At 43.3% G+C, this 18,061-nt stretch overlaps 3 protein-coding genes across 3 annotated transcripts in view; 1 reads left to right on the forward strand and 2 right to left on the reverse strand.

The window, feature by feature from the left end:
- Positions 1 to 206: 206 nt before the first annotated feature.
- LOC140582762 (uncharacterized) overlaps positions 207 to 18,061 on the forward strand; it is a 99,557-nt gene continuing 81,702 nt past the window's right edge. The window contains exons 1-6 of the mRNA XM_072707074.1: positions 207 to 409; positions 518 to 578; positions 713 to 763; positions 842 to 886; positions 988 to 1,052; positions 1,133 to 1,241. Coding sequence (XP_072563175.1) covers positions 1,192 to 1,241 — 50 coding nt within the window. The 5' untranslated portion in view covers positions 207 to 409; positions 518 to 578; positions 713 to 763; ... (1 more) ...; positions 988 to 1,052; positions 1,133 to 1,191. The remainder of the gene's footprint in view (positions 410 to 517; positions 579 to 712; positions 764 to 841; positions 887 to 987; positions 1,053 to 1,132; positions 1,242 to 18,061) is intronic.
- On the reverse strand, positions 8,235 to 10,663 carry LOC140582705 (uncharacterized). Its single transcript, XM_072706982.1, has 6 exons — positions 10,603 to 10,663; positions 9,392 to 9,613; positions 9,112 to 9,291; positions 8,857 to 9,004; positions 8,606 to 8,763; positions 8,235 to 8,447 (listed from the first exon to the last, which is right to left on the reverse strand). Exons 1-6 carry the CDS (start codon positions 10,614 to 10,616, stop codon positions 8,300 to 8,302), a joined length of 870 nt encoding a protein of 289 aa, XP_072563083.1. The 5' UTR covers positions 10,617 to 10,663; the 3' UTR covers positions 8,235 to 8,299.
- On the reverse strand, positions 14,095 to 17,976 carry LOC140583126 (uncharacterized). The gene is made up of 11 exons (XM_072707765.1): positions 17,892 to 17,976; positions 17,526 to 17,747; positions 17,273 to 17,440; positions 17,031 to 17,178; positions 16,770 to 16,927; positions 16,470 to 16,613; positions 16,059 to 16,272; positions 15,630 to 15,970; positions 15,333 to 15,536; positions 14,992 to 15,233; positions 14,095 to 14,883 (listed from the first exon to the last, which is right to left on the reverse strand). Exons 2-11 carry the CDS (start codon positions 17,663 to 17,665, stop codon positions 14,255 to 14,257), a joined length of 2,388 nt encoding a protein of 795 aa, XP_072563866.1. The 5' UTR covers positions 17,666 to 17,747; positions 17,892 to 17,976; the 3' UTR covers positions 14,095 to 14,254.

Below are 18,061 nucleotides of genomic sequence, written 5' to 3' on the forward strand. Positions count from 1 at the left end.
GCCTCCGCCCCTTGTACCGCTGTTCTACCTGTGGCCTCCGCCCCTTGTACCGCTGTTCTACCTGTGGCCTCCGCCCCTTGTACCGCTGTTCTACCTGTGGCCTCCGCCCCTTGTACCGCTGTTCTACCTGTGGCCTCCGCCCCTTGTACCGCTGTTCTACCTGTGGCCTCCGCCCCTTGTACCGCTGTTCTACCTGTGGCCTCCGCCCCTTGTACCGCTGTTCTACCTGTGGCCTCCGCCCCTTGTACCGCTGTTCTACCTGTGGCCTCCGCCCCTTGTACCGCTGTTCTACCTGTGGCCTCCGCCCCTTGTACCGCTGTTCTACCTGTGGCCTCCGCCCCTTCTACATATGTGTTACTGGACACTCTGATGACTTCTGTTTTAAACCAACTGCCATTTACATTGCACTGTGAGCATGTGAAGCACCTTTTGTTTTGACCTGTTGGTCATATTGTCTGTATAAAGCTGTTTAAACTTCACTGGATGGAAGTATATTAACTTTGTGTCTCATTAACAGGAAGCTTGCTGTGACCATAATACCTGGAAAATGGTCTGAGAGATATGGCTGTGACTTGGAGGTATATGTACTAACTTGTATGCACACATATTGGGCCAGTTTTGCAGAAAAGGATTAAGCCTAGACTTGAACTAGACTGCACTACCAATGAAGAGTCACCCATAGTGGCTAGTTTTTTTCCTGTTATAACAACAGGGGTTTCCAATTCAAAGCTTGGGAATTGATTGTGGAATCTTCATGTTGATGGTGAGACATGCTGGTTAACATTTGTAGGCATAAATGTTGGATAATTGATTTGAATTTTAAAACATATTTCTTCTGCAGTCTGCTTTGTATGTGGCATTGGAAGCCCCCTTTGACTACTCCATAGTAAATAGCTTTAAAATAAAGTAGAAATGTAATCCTGCCATCACAAAATAGGAAATTTGCAAATAATATGAATTTTCATTTTTTAAATGATTCTTTTACAGGCTGACATGCCCACTTTGCGAAAATGGTGGTGCGTGTTGTTAATGGAAAACTTTGAACTTGACAGGTGTCTATTATTTTCCCCATTTAAAATTGCCCTGAGGTTTTGGTGTTGTTACAATAGCTAACACAACTGTTTTTCCCAAGCTTGGGAAGATTGTTTGCACACTGGACAGAAAAGTCTAAGCCTGTCATTGAGGGGAATCATGTGCCTGTCTTCAGGCTGCCAAAAAGAAAACAGGTGGAGGTTTGTCAGGTCAGTATTGAATGTAGATTCCACTGAAACCAAATAATAATATCCATTGCTAACATAAAGTAATTAAGATTTATTTGTAAAGCACATTTATACACGGCTCACATTGATTAAAAGAAAACACAATAATAATAAATGTATAAAAAATAATAGTAGATATACAGCATAGTTGCTGTACAGAATTTATTTGATCCTATGTCATATGTTTTGGTTTCACTTTGCTTATAAAATTCTTGTTGCATTTTATAGGAGCCAGCAGTTGCGAGGGACCTACATGTTGCCATGCTGTGGGTGCAGTCCAATGAAAAACTGTTCCGGGGCCATGTGACTGCACCGCGGTTTCTAGCTATGGACGCGCAGGACCGCCAGAAAGCTATTGACAATCTAAAACACAGTGATGACCTGGACAACCTCGATCCCTTTCTTTTTGTATTTCAATACAAAGAGGATATGGAACAATTTCTGAAGAACTGTGTAGATAATCAGCACCTCCGGGTCAACACTATGTTTTTATTGCCTTAGGAATGAGTCGCAGTGCCCATCACTAGTCTTTGTTTAAAGTTCATTTTTAATAACTTTGCTTTAATAATTATATTGTTGCTCATTTTTATTACAATAATCACATTATTTGTTTTATTCTTTTTTTCCACTCAATTCCACTATTTTTTTCTAGATGCTACTCCAATCTTTGTGGAAATGCGTCTATTTATTTATGCAATTTATATTTTATATTTATATGTTTATATGATAATAATAAAGCTGTTACTTTTCCAACCCTATGCAAATGGATACATTAATATTTAGGCTAAAACCTTTAAAAACTTGGTAAAACCTTTACAAGGTTACTTGTGTGGTTGATTGAGCTATTGGGACATTTTATATCATGTCTCATGTCATGCTTTAAAGGTCTGTTTGCACTTAGTTTCCTTTTAAGTTAAGGGGCTTTTGATACGAAGTATATCGAACTTCTTAAGTCCCATAGAGTGATTTGTTTTATCGTGTGCGCACAAGTTAATATTTGAAAGGAACAGGTTAGCTGAGTATAGCTCAGGGTTCTTACACCTTTTCCAACTTCAAATTCCAGCACTTTTCAAGCACTTTCAAGGCGCATTTTTATGCTTTTCCAGCACCTAACAACCGCGGTAAATTACGTTTATATATGCTGTATGTACTTTTTCACATTTAAATCCATTGTGCTATTAAAAAAAACACAATATGACATTTCAACTTAAATTGTTGAATACTTTCGCGTGAATTACACGATCAATAACAAATTGGCAAGGAAGTGCCCTTTAGACTGTTATCGTGCATTCCATTTGCCCTAGGAACTCGGATTCCGAGTTTCGAAGCCGGAAATGATGACATGCGCGCTCCCATTTCTCGGAGATCCGAGAAATATCTCGGATAACGCAGAGGATCCCGAGTTCAGAATCGAAGATGGCTGCGCCCTTTATCAACAGAAGGGAAAGTTGTAGCTTTATCCTGTTTAAGCACTACTTCTCATTTGTGGCTCATTAAATCGGTCGCACACACTATATCGTCCAATTTATGTTACGTGTTGCTACGCACCGCGCGTAATGTGTTATCAAGTGATATTGGTAACAATGGCTACCAATTAACCGTTCTAGAATTGGATTTCATGATTAGTCGGATTATTTGTCGGATTTAAGGTAGTTCGGGCTAATTGTAAGTGAACGAAGATAAAGGCCATTTAAACTGAGGTACCTTAAATCCGACAAGTTGTCCGGCTAAGCAAAAAATCTTGCTTTTTCCATATGGATCCATGGTATTGCTACTATATCCGACTCGGTTTTCCCGAGTTTTTAGCGGATGTGACGTAATATCGGAATCCGAAAATCGAATCCCGAGGCAAATGGAATGCACGATTACACCACTACAGCCACAAGCGCGGACTCGAGCGGAGTTATTTTCGTTACGTGCAAAATGCATTTTTAGCTAAAAGGAAAACTACTCCGTAAGATAACGAATTATTATGAAAGCAATGCAATTTCAAATTCAAGCAGGTTCAAGCACATTGTCCAAAATCCAAGCACTTTTCTAACCTTGAAAACACTATATTAAAAATCAAGCATTTTCCAGGATTTCCAGCACCCGTACGAACCCTGATAGCTGTCATGTTGTAAGAGGTTTATTCAAGCACGCCGTACTACGTTTGCTAGACCTGTCATTAGGGTACAATAAGATACAACAGCCTTGCAATTAATATTACTAATAAATGCAACGCTCCCGCGAACTACTTTGACATTAAGGCTGAGGTATACAGTCCGTGTGAATGGTCGCGACAGAGGTGAAACGCCATGAACAATACTTTTTTCCTTCATTATCGGTAGTCAATAGTAAAGCAGGTACAATAAATACAATAAATTGGTGTCGGTAATGACAAGAAATGTTAGGGGAACTCGGTGAGGCGAACAAATCAACAAACTAAAGAGTATTAACGTCCGTTTCCAATGTTAATAAAATCGATCACCAAAATAAGTATATACTTTAAAAGACTCGCTTTCTTTTCGGTCGAGTTAAAGTCCAAGCTGTGTCTGAAATGATATGTGGTACCGCCTCCATGGCATAAGTTTGCGTAACGTCATGTCCGGACCCGCTCGTGGAGAACACGTGTTTCCGTCCCTCTAGTGGAGATCCTCCTGATGGAGCTGCAGCCAGATACTCTTGTCCTATCACCCACTCACTACCGTTTCCACCTAACACGTGATATTACAAATCGCTACCGCCCCCACACCACGTGACCCAGCGTACGCGAATACGCAAACCCCGCCTACCTCCGTCTCCTACATATCCCTTATGTTGCTTTCTCATATACATTTAATTTCTGTCTGTCTTTGCCATTTCAAAACCATGTTGTGACTCTTGGGTGACTTTAATATAAGCTATTGGAGCTGCAATATTGTCCGTTTTACAATCTCTTGATTAATGTGGAAGATCGTAATTTAAAATACATAGGATGATAATAAAGAATGTTTGCTTTCTTATGTGTCGGTCACGGTAAGCAACCGCAACGCCCCGCATACCATCGGACAGCTACAGCGATTCTGAGCAATATTGGCAGTATGATCCAATTTCGATTTCGCCGTTTTTACCCTGAAATTTCTGCCTGAAATTGCGCCCCCTCCCCGCCGCCGTCTTGCTGTAACCCACTCTAGCACTCGCTCACTAATTGGAGCGAGCCAGCCTTAAAGGGCCCAGATCGCATTACTGATGGTACCACATATTGTTCAAATCCGTACTGTTGTGACACAGACATGACATACAGTGACTACTAATATTAGCAGGATAGGCTCAATGTATAATGTTCCGAATATTTTGGTATATTGCTCGGCATTACTGGTTCTTTAATACATTTATTTGAGTCACTCTGTTTGTTTACGTGACCTGATGTTTACGTGAGATCTCAGCCTAATTGTTACGTTGGCAGATTGTTGGGGGATGGGTAGCCCTGCATGTGCATCGCAGAGAAGTGCAAAACAGCAATCAAGGAAACAATAGCCCTAGGCTGGCAAGCCCAATCCAGGTATTTGTCCCCTCATGTCAGAAGCTGATGTTAACGGATTGAGTAACTGACCTGCTTGATTCAAATGCTGATGACTCCCAGGCTGAGGAATTTGTAACTAAATAGTTGGATTAAAAATATTTGCGTCATTGTAATTTGCTCACAACTACAGCTAACTTGCCTGTGTGGCCCTGTTCCCTGTCCCTTGTTTTCTTCTGCTTATCACTTACTTTTAGTTGAATTTCCAATTGTCATCTCCATTGTTTAGTGCTCAATGTCTTTGATAAATAACATCATATATATAATATGTCTAATATAAGTTTAATAACTTTATAATTTAATATAAGTTAGGACAAGCTTAATACTAATTGTATATCAACTATATATATCATAATTAGCCCTTCTGAAGTCTGTTACCCGTCATCTCAGATGTTGATGTTAACCGCTTCAGTAAGTAACCTGTGGGTCGCACTGGTAAAATAGTTGAGGTTATTTTTCCTTAAACGGTCATCATGTTTTTATGCTCCACAAATACTGTAGGTTGTCAGCTTTATTTGCCTGTGTACATTTTATATTGTCTGTCATTGCTTTGACCTCTGTGATTTTGCTAAGGTCATCCTGCTAATTCCCTTGCAAACTGTAAAATAAAAGCGTGATTATTTGAGTAGACGGGCTGTGTGTTTCAGTTCGTCACGTGCTTTGGTGTATTTGCGGTGTATTACAGGTCAGTGTGCCATGCATCAGATAGGTAGTGGCCCAGTCTATAATGCTCCAAATATTTTGAAGGGTTACTCTAAAACTGCTGGGGCTATAGACATGTGTCTGGTCTCTGTGTGGACCACAAATGTTGTGCTTTAATTTGATGCTTAATTTGGCTTTATAGCCTGAGGTAGGAGCTCAAACAGACCTCATTCTAGGCATCCGTACAGATTGTCAGGCCCTTCCGAAGTCTGTTACCCCTCATCTCAGATGTTGATGTTAACCGCTTGAGTAAGTGACCTGTGGGTCGCACTTAAACTACTGTAATACTTGGGGCAACGACAAGGTCGTAAACTTTATACATTGTCAAAAAAAAACCCAAAATAATTATACTAGAAAAGTGTCACTTTATTTCACATTTAAAGAGTTATTTCACATAAAAACTGCATACAAGAAAATAGTACAGTGCAATCAGGATGTACTTGGGCCAATTGATTAGAAATTAAGACCTTTAAATTTGATGAATGAATAATCTGCCCGACCTTGCATGGTGGAATAATCTACCCACATCACTTTTGGGAAGAGTAGCAAACAATCAAAATGATGATCTTGCCAAAAATTAACTACATGTTCTCAATGGTTCTCAGTCCCTCTCCCCTGAACGATTTCCTCTGCACCCCATAATCGAACAACAGTTCCTCCCCAACATTAATCCTGTTCAGGGCCAAAAGCAAAATAACATCCTGTCCCCCGACGGCTGGGCTGTACAGTCTTGGCCGGAGGTTGGCCTTCTTATGGGAATGATTAATCAGCCGGCCAAAAGGCTGTATGCCCGGGTGACAGGCACACTCAGACTTATGGCTGTTCCGGAAGAAGAACATGTAGCCAGATTCTTCTTCCTTCGTCGATGAGTGAATCCGCTGGCCCTCAGTGGCTGTGACTACCGGCCCGTGGTAGTCACACACCACCTCACCAGCCTGGAACTGCCGGGTGGACTCCCTTCCCCTTCCCCGCAATGTCCATCACCACAAGTCCCTTCCACTTCTGGTTACGGATGAGCTCCTGGATGTGGCTAGAGTCCATGGCAGTGTCCACCGAACCCACTGGTCTCCAGTCCTTCAGAACGCTGGCCGCGCTGGGAACGTTACTTTTCCAGCCTTGGTTCCTGATCCAAGCGTCGACCCGGGACTCGGTGGGCTGCTGTCTGCCAAAGTGTGCTGTCAAGAACAAAGTAAATTGTTGTTAGTTAAGAAGCCTATGTAGATAGGACCGTTTCACAGTACAAAATGTCATTAGTGCTACAAACAATACTCACACAAGACATGCCGTACGCGCATCCTCATCTGGGCCTTCAGCCAGCGATCATAGAGCTGCCGCTGAAACCGGCCCGACGTCTGCGAGCGTGCCGTCTTGTCTGGGATGTCGCCATCCAGGGTCACGGGGTGGGTCCGAAGGAGCTGATCGAACGCTGCCTGGACATCCATCCGTTGGTTGGATGCCAGGGCAGCATCCCGTGCGGCACCACGGGCAGAACAGCTGGGCCCTTCCTCTGCGGAGTCAGCACTGAGATAAAAATAAAAAAACAAAAAAAAAAACCCCACAAACGTTTAAGGTTAGTGTTCAGTGGTGAGGGCTTTGGTTGTGTGTCTTGATGTTGGTAAGTGTGTTGACAAACAGAAAACATGCCTACCTTGAGTCACCTGCCAGCTTCTTCAGCAGCTTACTGGCCAGCACCACATTCCGCGACTGCTTCATCCGGTAGTGCTCGTCAGCCGTCGCAGTGGAATGAGTGAGGTAATCGGCCACCAAGGACTTCTCTTGGTCCGTCAAGTCCTTGGTGGCCGTCTCAAAGATGCGCCGGGCCGTCTGGTAGGTGACTGGATCCAGCTTGTATCTAAAATACAAAAATACATTTATTAATACGTCTCACACAACACGTATGTAGAACATATTATAGGGGGAATTAATCATGACGATCAGCTCACTTTTGGTGCAGCCGGTTGAGGTCATTCGAAGCGTTGAACGCCGGCCTGCCTGCGGTGGAGACGAAGAACCGTTTGTCTCCTCCCAGGTCATCCAGTGTCGTCCGGCTCCTCTTGGAGCTCAGGAGCTGTGGCCGTACCTGGGTGAAGTAGATGTCGAACCACTGTTGGCAGAGGAAAACAGATTAAATCGCTGCTCTTGAAATAAACTATGAAATAAATCTTATCAAACTTGATATACTTACCGTCTCCTCCTCAGAGGACAATGCAAACGTGGCCGCTTGCTGCGCCGACGTCTTGTGTTCCTTCACCACAATCACCGTATGGTCGGCCTCGGACGTGCTCCTGGTCATCCACTCCTGGACCTACACAATACAATGATGTCCCACTGATAAATAAGAGTATCGGCAAAAAGGAAAAGTGAAGACAAAAAGAACACAACACTTACGGTCATGTGCTCCACCACGCCTGGTGGCTGGAGATGCTTCAGAATCACCGTGGCCTCCAGGTAGTAGAGGACAAGGCAGCACTCTGCACACTCCAGGGGCATCTCCTCCGGATACACCTTGCCAAGGACTGCCAAGAAGTCGTTCTTGGCAGCCCTCAGCACGGCCCAGCAGTCCTCTGGACTCTTCTCTGGGCTCATCCCCGTGAGAATGACATGACTATGTGGGTGGGAGAAGAAAATTCAATTACTGTCAATCCTAACAATGTAAAATGGCTCTGCTTCTCCATGCAGTGCACTCCAGGAGCAGTGAGGGAGATAAAAGTAAAAACATTATGAGTGTGTTAAACACAGTAGAGGAGATGTATAATCAAATCATAATATGGAATTTAACGGGTGTTGACAGTTGAACTTACCTCCTTTGCGTCATCTCCTTACTCACCAACTTTGCAGAGCTCTGCTGGACTGAGCCCAGGTACTCCACGAAGAACATTGCCTCATTCCACAAGGCAATGTTGTCACGCCGGAGGTCGGTGGCCACGGTGTGGTACTTGAGGAATCTGTCAGAGGAAGGACATGTATGTAAGTATCCATATGTACATAAACTTGTACATGCCACCATGACAATAGTGAGAGGACTGAACTTCCTTGAAGAAAACAGATACGACAATACAACACAAACCTACAATATACTGTTAAAAATCTACATGCTACCAACCTCTTCAGGCTCTTCATGTAGTTGACCTGAGTCTGCCTGGAGAGACCAGCCTCAGTCAGCTCCCGAAAGAAGAGCTTCGTCTTCTCCCTCTCCCTCAGAAATTCAAGGGATGGCTCTTCAGGGTTCACAAAAAACATGAACCTGCTGACGTTTTCCACCTGGAAAATAAAATCGGCATTACTTAATGAATATATTGCGTAGATATAAAGCTCCCAAAAAATAATAGAGTGAACTTTTATGGGAGACCTCACCGTCTGCTTGAAATTCTCATTCAGGAGATCCTTCTCCAAGTATGCGGCGAAGCCCTTCAGGAGGGGATGGTCCAGAGAATGTTTCCGGTACAGTCCCTTCTCCTGCATCATGTGCCTGGAGGTCTGTGGCCACTGCACCTCCCGGGTACTGCCATGTGGAAAACATATTTCGTCTAAAAATTGCACCTTCAATTGGCTCACAAGCAAAAGCAAAAGGTATCAATGAAGCTGCAAATCCGAGACACTCATACTCACACTTGAAAGATCTCGCCGTTGCTGACACTGACTGCGTCCTCCGACTGCTCAGTCGCCGAGCTCTCCGGTCGCTGCACGGTTGTACCAGCCATCACAGGAACACTGCTGGTCTGCGCCGCTACTGCTGGGGAGGGGGTGTCAGGCACCACCATGTGGCGACGCTCCAGCTCCTGGATCATCCTTTCAGATAAGTAAGTAAATAAAAAAAACTGTTAGTAAATGTCATACTGAAGAAACGAAGCGAGATGTGTAAAAAAGACTGAAGAGTTTTCTCACCAACCTGCTCATAGGATTAGCATCATCCATAATGTCTCGCAGGTGCCTGTAGCTGAACACCCTGCCCCACTGCAGAACTTCAAGCGCATCCTGCTTTGCCTTCTCCACTACTTCTTGGATGGCTTCTTTCGAAGATCTCTTCATGCACACCCTAGTCAGATGCACCGAGAGGCTTGCCTGTGTCTTCTTGCACACGGGGCAGAGCAGGAAATGCCTGTTGGAAGTACTGCGGATATAAAAAAAAACAACAAAAAAACAATTAACAGTTTTATGTAACAGTCAAGGAAGTGTTACTTAAGATTAGATTTAATTAATGATTTTCAGGACCCATTCCAGTCATCATCATCAACATTGTTCATTCCTCAGTGGTTTGGATAAATAACATTTGCATATCTATTGTCATCCTGATGGGTCCCAGACTGAGAAAAGTAATTAGTAAACTACATGATCACAACTACTGAAAGATTTTTACTAATTACAGTCGAACTTCGTTACAACGTACCTCGGGGGACATTAAGAATTTGTACGTTATAACCATAGTATGTTGTAACCAGGTCCCTCAAAATGAATGGAACGGGGGCTGCATGCAAGAAGTGCTGCCGGCGTGGAATGCTTCGTGAGGATAGGTTCATACAGTTAGGCGTTGCTAAGCGATGTAGATGGCCGGCAACAGCCGATTCTGAATTGTGCACGCGCTCGGAAGATGAGGCTGTACGTTGTAACGATGGTCAGTTTGCCTATTTTCCTCTGAAAATCATACGTTATATCGAAGTTTACGCTGTAAAGGTGTATGTTCTAAGCGATACCGGCAAATGGAATAATGCAATACGCGAATTCAGGACATCGAAATTTGAACGTTGTATTGGTGTAAACGTTATAAACGGGGTATGTTGTAACGAGGTTCGACTGTAGTTACATTTATATCAAGCAATATAAGCCCTTATATTTTAGCAATCTGAAAGTGCTACAGAGTAAAAATAAAGAGATTAAACAGGAGAATCTATAAAATGTCTTTCTAAAAAGATGAGTTTTTGTAATTAAAAAAAGTTGCTTCGAAATATTGTTTTAGTTTTGTAGTGGATGCAATTTAAGTTTAAACAATAGTACTGTAGTCAGTTTAAGAGACTTAAGCAGTGTCAGTAAACTACATACAAAGATGAACAACACAGTTTCTACACATTCAAAAGCAATAATAAATTGATCGTAATTACTTACGCCTTGGAAGCCATTCTTCACGAGTTGTTCAACAAAAGATGAAATCTTGAGCAGAATCTGGAGCTCTTGTCTCGCTGGAAGCAGAGGTAGAGTGACTGTACATGCGGAGGTCTCCTCTTAATATACGATTCTGACCGCCCCCCCGCCCCCTCGTAGCCCCGCCCACCCCATCCCACCCCACTCCACCCCCGGTGTCACTCTGAGGGACACTTCCACTGGAAGACAGTTTCAAACAATATAACTTTTAAAAAGGATAAGAACTGAATTTTTATTTCTAAATAAGGTGATAAATCGATAGTGCAGTTATAAAACTTCTGCACGATTTCGCCACCACACCACAAAAATATAGTAGCCTATTTAATATAATATAAATCTACCCAAACAAAAGATCCCTTATGTTGCTTGCTGACATACATTTCATTTGTGTCTGTCTTTGCCATTTCAAAACCATGTTGTGACTCTTGTGTGACTTTAATATAAGCTATTGGAGCTGTAATATTGTCCGTTTTACAATCTCTTGATTAATGTGGAAGATCGTAATTTAACATACATAGGATGATAATAAATAATGTTTGCTTTCTTATGTGTCGGTCACGGTAAGCAACCGCAACGGCCCGCATACCATCGGAAAGCTACAGCGATTCTGAGCAATATTGGCAGTATGATCCAATTTCGATTTCGCCGTTTTTACCCTGAAATTTCTGCCTGAATTTGCCCCCCCTCCCCGCCGCCTTGCTCTAACCCACTCTCGCACTCGCTCACTATTTGGAGCGAGCCAGCCTTAAAGGGGCCAGATCGCATTACTGATGGTACTACATATTGTTCTAATCCGTACTGTTGTGACACAGACAAATTGACATACAGTGACTACTAATATTAGCAGGATAGACTCAGTGTATAATGTTCCGAATATTTTGGTGTATTGCTCGGCATTACTGGTTGTTTAATACATTTATTTTAGTCACTCTGTTTACCTGATCTCAGCCTAATTGTTGCGCTGGCAGATAGTTGGGGGATGGGTAGCCGTGCATGTGCATCGCAGAGAGGTGAAAAACAGCAATCAAGGAAACAATAGCCCTCATCTCAGAAGCCGATGTTAACGGCTTGAGTAACTGACCTGCTTGATTCAAATGCTGATGACTCCCAGGCTGAGGAATTTGTAACTAAATACTTGGATTAAAAATATTGGCTCACAACTCCAGCTAACTTGCCTGTGTGGCCTGGGGGGTATTCCAGAAAGCAGGTTATGTGACGTACCCGGGTAAGTTTAAGGGTAAGTTAGTGGATAACCTCAACTTTCGGTTCCAAAAACGGAGGTTAACTTTCTGAGTATGTACGTAACCATAGCAGCTTACTGTCTGAAGATAACCTGCTACTGAGCAGGTTATGTTCCAGGGTCAGTTTGTTGCAGAAGGTTACTGAGCATGGCGTGCCCTTTTGATGACGATCCTGTGGACGTGGAGGCACAAATTATACAAGGTTTTTTTCGCCGGGAGAGAGTTATAAGACTGCGTATTGATGTCTTTTCATTTCCTAATGATTATTTGAAAATTCTCATTACTTTTTTCCACTAACTATAGGTAATCATTACAGGACAGTACAATGCTGGTTACCACTGGTTGCCCTCAGATGGGGTGAGGGGAGGTGGTGGTGGGCCCCCGCCAGTTAGACGGGCTTCAGCCTTTTTTCTATTAGCTACATGACAGAAAGAATATACTAAATCGTGTTTAATAAATAGTTCAGTGATCGTGTAATCAAATATTACCTTTTTGCAGAATGTTTTTGTGTTTCATTTTGACTTGGCTCAAAGTTCTTCTGGCTACAGAAGGATTACACCTTATTAAATAAGAAACCATATATTCCTAGTCGATACACATTGTTATTTTAACCTAAAGAAACGAATGGCAGGACAAGTAAATGCTTTCATAGTGATTTAACAGTCAAAAGGATGCGGAAGCGGTGTTTAATTATTTTGCATTATAATAAAAGGGGAGGCGATGTCAAATTTGCAATTTAATACACACGCATTTACTCTGTCCGTTATTTTTTGCCAAGCCAACTCTCTTTCTTTAGCCGATGCAGTCGTATTGCTTTTTTTTCATTATTATTGGCTTGAATTCTTCATATGCGTGCATTAAAACGTCCAACTTCGCCTCTGTGAAGTACGCCGCTCTCTTCTTTTCACTTTGATTTTCCATTTTGACTCGTGAAATCGGCGATCAGTTGAAAACGTCTTTATGTATGCACGGTGCACGCGCATTAACTCTGGGTAAGCAATAGGAGGTTGATTGAACTTACTCTTCTCAGGTGTTTTGGAGCCGACATACTCATGGTATGCGGGTTTGGGGTATATCAACCCAGAGGTTAAGATTTACCAAATGGTAAGTTAACCAAGCTTTCTGGAATACCCCCCTGTTCCCTGTCCCTTGTTTTTTTCTGCTTATCAGTTACTTTCAGTTGAATTTCCAATTATCATCTCCATTGTTTAGTGCTCAATGCATTTGATAAATAACATTATATATATATATATAGAGTGTAATATAAGTTTAATAACTTAAAAAAATAATATAAGTTAGGACAAGCTTAATACTAATTGTATTCCCCATCATGATCCTATTTAGATTTCCCCGTCTTTACCGTGAAATTACAGCCCAAACTGCGCCCCCCCACACCAGACGCCTCGCTCTAATGCACAAACGCGCTCGCTCACTTTCTGCAGCGAGCCGGCCTTAAAGCACCAGCATCTGATAACCCTGTGTGTTACAGACTTGGGACATGACTGAAATCGCTGCGAGTTTGTGAAATTGGGATTACATGAATGTCTGCATAAGCAGTATTGCTGAAACCTGAAAGGTGGCCCTAATATACTGAAGCTTTTAAATAAATAACTAACAAACAATCCCCCGGTGTAATACGGATGTGACTGGACTCATTATAAAACACAAATACTGAGCTTTAATTTCATATATAGTCTGCCTGTGTGGCCTTTCCCCGTTTCATTTTTTTTTTCTTCTGCTTATTAGTTACTTTGTTATTTTTAATTTATCCATAAATAAATAAGGTCAAAATCAGTAATACCAGCAAAATTGACCTAATATTTCCTCATTTTTCTCCAAAACTACTGGAGCAATCAGGATGTTTTTGGGCTCATCAGAAACTAGAAATTTAGAGCTTTAATTTGATGTATAACTTCCCTGAATTTCCAGCTCTCAGGGCTTAGGATAGGTCTGAATCTACTAGACAGATATTATGGGGCAGCTGGAACCAGCAAAATTGACCTAATATTTCAATTTTTCAATTGGGTTTGAACCAGTGACCTTGTAATTACAAGCACACAGGCCTAACTCAGTGAGCCACACGCTGTCCCAAATGCTCCTGATATTCTGATGCGAGCAAGTAGTTCACCGAACAGGCTTCATAATCATCATCATCATCATCATTATCCAGATAATGGAAAGGAGTGTAGGGAAAAAAAGTGATTGTACATGCACGTTACTAGCAAAATAAAATTTATTTGGGCCAACAGCTGAATTTCAAAATTAAAATACAAAATTATTCAGAAAACAAATCATACAAAACACACAACAAAAGAGAAAGCAAGTGCGAGGGCGACGAAGAACTTGGGGTGGCACGGTCCAGGGAAGGTTTGGGTTTACAACCAATCTAGGTCCAAACCCTCCCCTCTGAAGGACTTTCTCTCCACCCCATAGTCAAATTTAAGTTCTTCGCCGACCTTTATATTATTTTCGGCAAAAAATAAAATGACATCTTGCTCCTCCCCATCAATGTCCACCACATATAGCCTAGGCTTTACATTGGCTCTCTTTCTGGAGTGATTAATGAGCCTCCCAAAAGTCTGTCTGCCTGGGTGGCACAGGCATTCGGGCGAGTGGGCATCAATGCACATCTGTTTATTCTTCTTGTTCCGATAAAAGAACATATAGCCAGTCTCATTTTCATCAAGACTGTGGTGTATGCGCGTCCCCTCTTTGGCTCTGACTACCTGTCCATGGTAGTCACAGACCACCTCTCCAGATTGGAACGGCCGGCTGGTGCAGACTCCCTTGCCCTTGCCAGCGATGTCCGTGACCACCAATCCTCTCCACTTCTGGGTGGTGATGAGAGTCTTGATGTGGCTGGAGTCAACCACGGTGTCCACGGGTCCTGTGGGCTTCCAGTCTTTAAGGATGGAGGCCGCACTAGGGATGTTGTTTTTCCAGCCCTGCTTCTTTATCCAGGAGCTGACCCCGGACTCCGTGGGCTCCCTCCTGCCAAAGTGTGCTGTCAAGAACAAATAAAATCAGTCCGTTAGTCAAGAAGTGAATATGAATCATGTACATAGGATTGTTTGTCAGTAAAAATGGCATTAGCGTTAAAAATAATACTTACAGAGCACATGCTGGACACGCAGTCTCATCTGCGCCTTAAGCCAGCGCTCATACAGCTGGCGTTGAAACGTCTCGGACACCTGGCAGCGTGCAGCCCGGTCTGGCATGTCGCCATCCAGGGTCACCGGGTGGGTCTGCAGGAGCAGGGCCAACGCCGTCTGGACGTCCATTTGCCGGTTGGACCCAGTATCCCGGGCAGCCGCCCGGGCACCACGGCTGGTTCCCTCCTCCGCAGACTCGTTACTAAAATAAAAATCATTTAATGTTAGTGTTTAGCGGTGGGGGCTTTGGTTGCATGTGTTAATTTTGTTTAAGTGTGTTGACAAACACAAACATGCTTACCTTGAGTCACCTGCCAGCTTGCTCAGCAGCTTGCTGGCCACCACTACATTCCGAGACAGTTTCATCCTGTAGTGGCGGTCAGCTGTCGCAGTCGAATGCGTGAGATAGTCGGCCACCATAGACTTCTCCGAGTCTGTCATGGTCTTGGTGGCCGTCTCAAACACACGCCGGGCAGTCTGACTCGTCACCGGGTCCAACTTGTACCTAAAATTGAAAATGGCATTTTTCAATCAATACTTTTCACCTGATAAAACATTTAGAGCATATCAGGGAAATGAGTCAGGATGAGCGGCTTACTTCTGGTGCAGCCGGTTGAGGTCATTGGACGCGTTGTAAATAGGCCTTCCGGTGGTGGAGATAAAAAATCGCTCATCTCCTCCCAGGTCATCCTTATTCATCTGGCTCCTTTTGCAGGCCAGGAGCTGAGGTCGCACCCGAGTAAAATCTGCTTTTGAGTGTGACTTGCTTGGTTCTAGCAGGAAATGTGAAATTAATCTCATCCAATGTGGTAAACTTACCATCTCCTCCTCATTGGGCAAGGCAAAGCAGGCCACTTGGTGTGCAGACGTCTTATGCTCCTTCACACCAATGACTGCATAGCCCGACTCGTCTGTGGTCCTAGTCATCCACTCCTCCACCTGCACAGGACAAGGGCGTTACACCAGTAAATAAGAGTAATGGCAGTGAAGTGACAGTGAGGGCAACAAAAAGATTTATAATACTTACAGTCATGTGCTCTACCACTCCTGGTCGCTGGAGGTGTTTCAAAATAACAACAGCCTCCAGGTAGTACAGCACGAGGCAGCACTCCGTGGATTCCAGGGAGCCCTTTTCTGGATAGACTTTACCGAGGACTGCCAAGAAATCTTTCTTGGCAGCCCTCAGCACAGCCCAGCAGTCTTCCGGAGAGAGTGGATGCTTCTCTTTCAGAATGGCGTGCCTATGGGGGGGTAAAGAAATAAGAAAAATTCAATTAATTTCAATTTCAAGTGCAATTAATGCAGAGGGGAGGGGAGGGCAGGGCAGGGCAAGGCGGCATAGGTGCCGTTTCTGATGGTGGGCAAGTCAGAGCAGCAGGATGTCATGGTCTCCAGGCAGCTCCACAGGAGTAAAATAGGCGAGAAGAATTAAGTGTACCTCCTTTGGATGATTTCCTTGCCGACTAGCTTAGCACAGCTCCGCTGCAGTAAGCCCAGGTAGTCGATGAAGTGTTTTGCATCTCTCCACAGCCTTTCGTTGTTGCTCCGGAGGTCAGTATCAATTGTGTGATACTTGAGGAATCTGTCCGAGGAAGCACAAGTATGTAAGTATTCACATGAATGTAGACATATGTAATCTTGATAAAGACAATAGTGGGGAGGATTAAACTGGCTTGAAGAAACATATATGTACATAAACACATATATAACTACATTAAAAATTCACAAAACAACCAACCTCTTCAGGCTCTTTATATAATTGATCTGAGTCTGCTTTGTCAATTTAGCCTCTGTCAGCTCAGAGAAGAAATGCCTGGTCTTCTCCCTTTCCTTGACGAATTCCAGGGAGGGCTCCTGCGGGTTCATGAAACACAGGAACCTGGCTACATTTTCCACCTGAGAAGAAGAAACAGAATAAGGATGAATGGATGGATGGATGGATGGGAGGTGGGTGAGTGAGTGAGTGAGTGATAGATAATAATTCTATAGGGATCATCACCTCCTGTTTAAAATTCTCGTTCTGGAGATCCCTCTCCAAGTACGTGGCAAAGCCTTTCAGCAGCGGATGGTCCAGAGAATGCTTCCTGTAGAGCCCCTTTTCTGCCATCAGCTGCCTTGTCTTCTGTGGCCACTGCACCTTCTGGGTACTGCAATGTTGGGAACACATTTTGTTGTAAAAATGCTTATTGATCTGGCTCAATCAAAAACAAACAGCATCAATGTAAAAACTGAGATACTCACACTTGAAAGGTCTCTCCACTGCTGGCACTGTGAGCATCTTCTGTTTGCTCACCCTCTGAGCTTTCTGGGGGCTGATTGGCTGTGTAGACAGTGCTGGTCCGATCCATCGCTGGTGATTGGGGCATGCCAGTCACCACCATATGGCGACGCTGCAACTCCTCGATCATCCTTTCAAAAAAAGAAGCACTGTTAGTGAATTTCAGTCAGGAGAAACATGTGATGTGTAGAAAGACGGAAAAGATCTTCCACCAACCTGTTCGCTGGATCAGGACCATCGAAAATCTGTCGGATGTGACTGTAACTGAAGACCCTGCCCCAGTGCAGAACGTCCAGCGCATCCTTCTTCGCCTTCTCCAAAACGTCGCAGATAGCCTCTTTTGATGACGTCTTCATGCACACACGAGTCAGGTGCACCGACAGGTTCGGCTGTGTCTTCTGGCAGACGGGGGAAAGTAGAAAATGCCTGTTGAAAGCACTGGAAAAAAGAAACAAACAGGTAAGTCATGGAAAAGCTGAGGTCCCTGCATCTATGCAGATGATTTTCTTATAATTCGTAAGTAGCCTGGTTGGACACATCCTGTTTATTAAGGCTATATCCACTGATTTAATTGACATTTACCTTACACCTGTACCATTCTGCTGTGTATTATTTCTAATATCTAAGTACTGTAAACTACTGTAATACTTGGGGCAACGACAAGGTCTTAAACTTTATACATTGTCAAAAAAAAAACCAAAATAAAGTGACACTTTTCTAGTATAATTATTTCACATTTAAAGAGTTATTTC

The sequence above is a fragment of the Paramormyrops kingsleyae genome, chromosome 25, assembly GCF_048594095.1.
Source record: "Paramormyrops kingsleyae isolate MSU_618 chromosome 25, PKINGS_0.4, whole genome shotgun sequence".
Taxonomy (NCBI): domain Eukaryota; kingdom Metazoa; phylum Chordata; class Actinopteri; order Osteoglossiformes; family Mormyridae; genus Paramormyrops; species Paramormyrops kingsleyae.

Coding starts and splice junctions, on each gene's coding strand:
- LOC140583126 (XM_072707765.1), bottom strand. CDS start 17,665: ATGAAGACGTCATCAAAAGAGGCTATCTGCGACGTTTTGGAGAAGGCG. Junction 16,273..16,469: donor AAGGAAATCATCCAAAGGAG/GTACACTTAATT, acceptor ACCCCCCCATAG/GCACGCCATTCTGAAAGAGA. Junction 14,884..14,991: donor GCGTGTCCAGCATGTGCTCT/GTAAGTATTATT, acceptor TGTTCTTGACAG/CACACTTTGGCAGGAGGGAG.
- LOC140582705 (XM_072706982.1), bottom strand. Junction 9,292..9,391: donor GATGCTAATCCTATGAGCAG/GTTGGTGAGAAA, acceptor CTTATCTGAAAG/GATGATCCAGGAGCTGGAGC. Junction 8,764..8,856: donor ATGAGAATTTCAAGCAGACG/GTGAGGTCTCCC, acceptor TTTATTTTCCAG/GTGGAAAACGTCAGCAGGTT.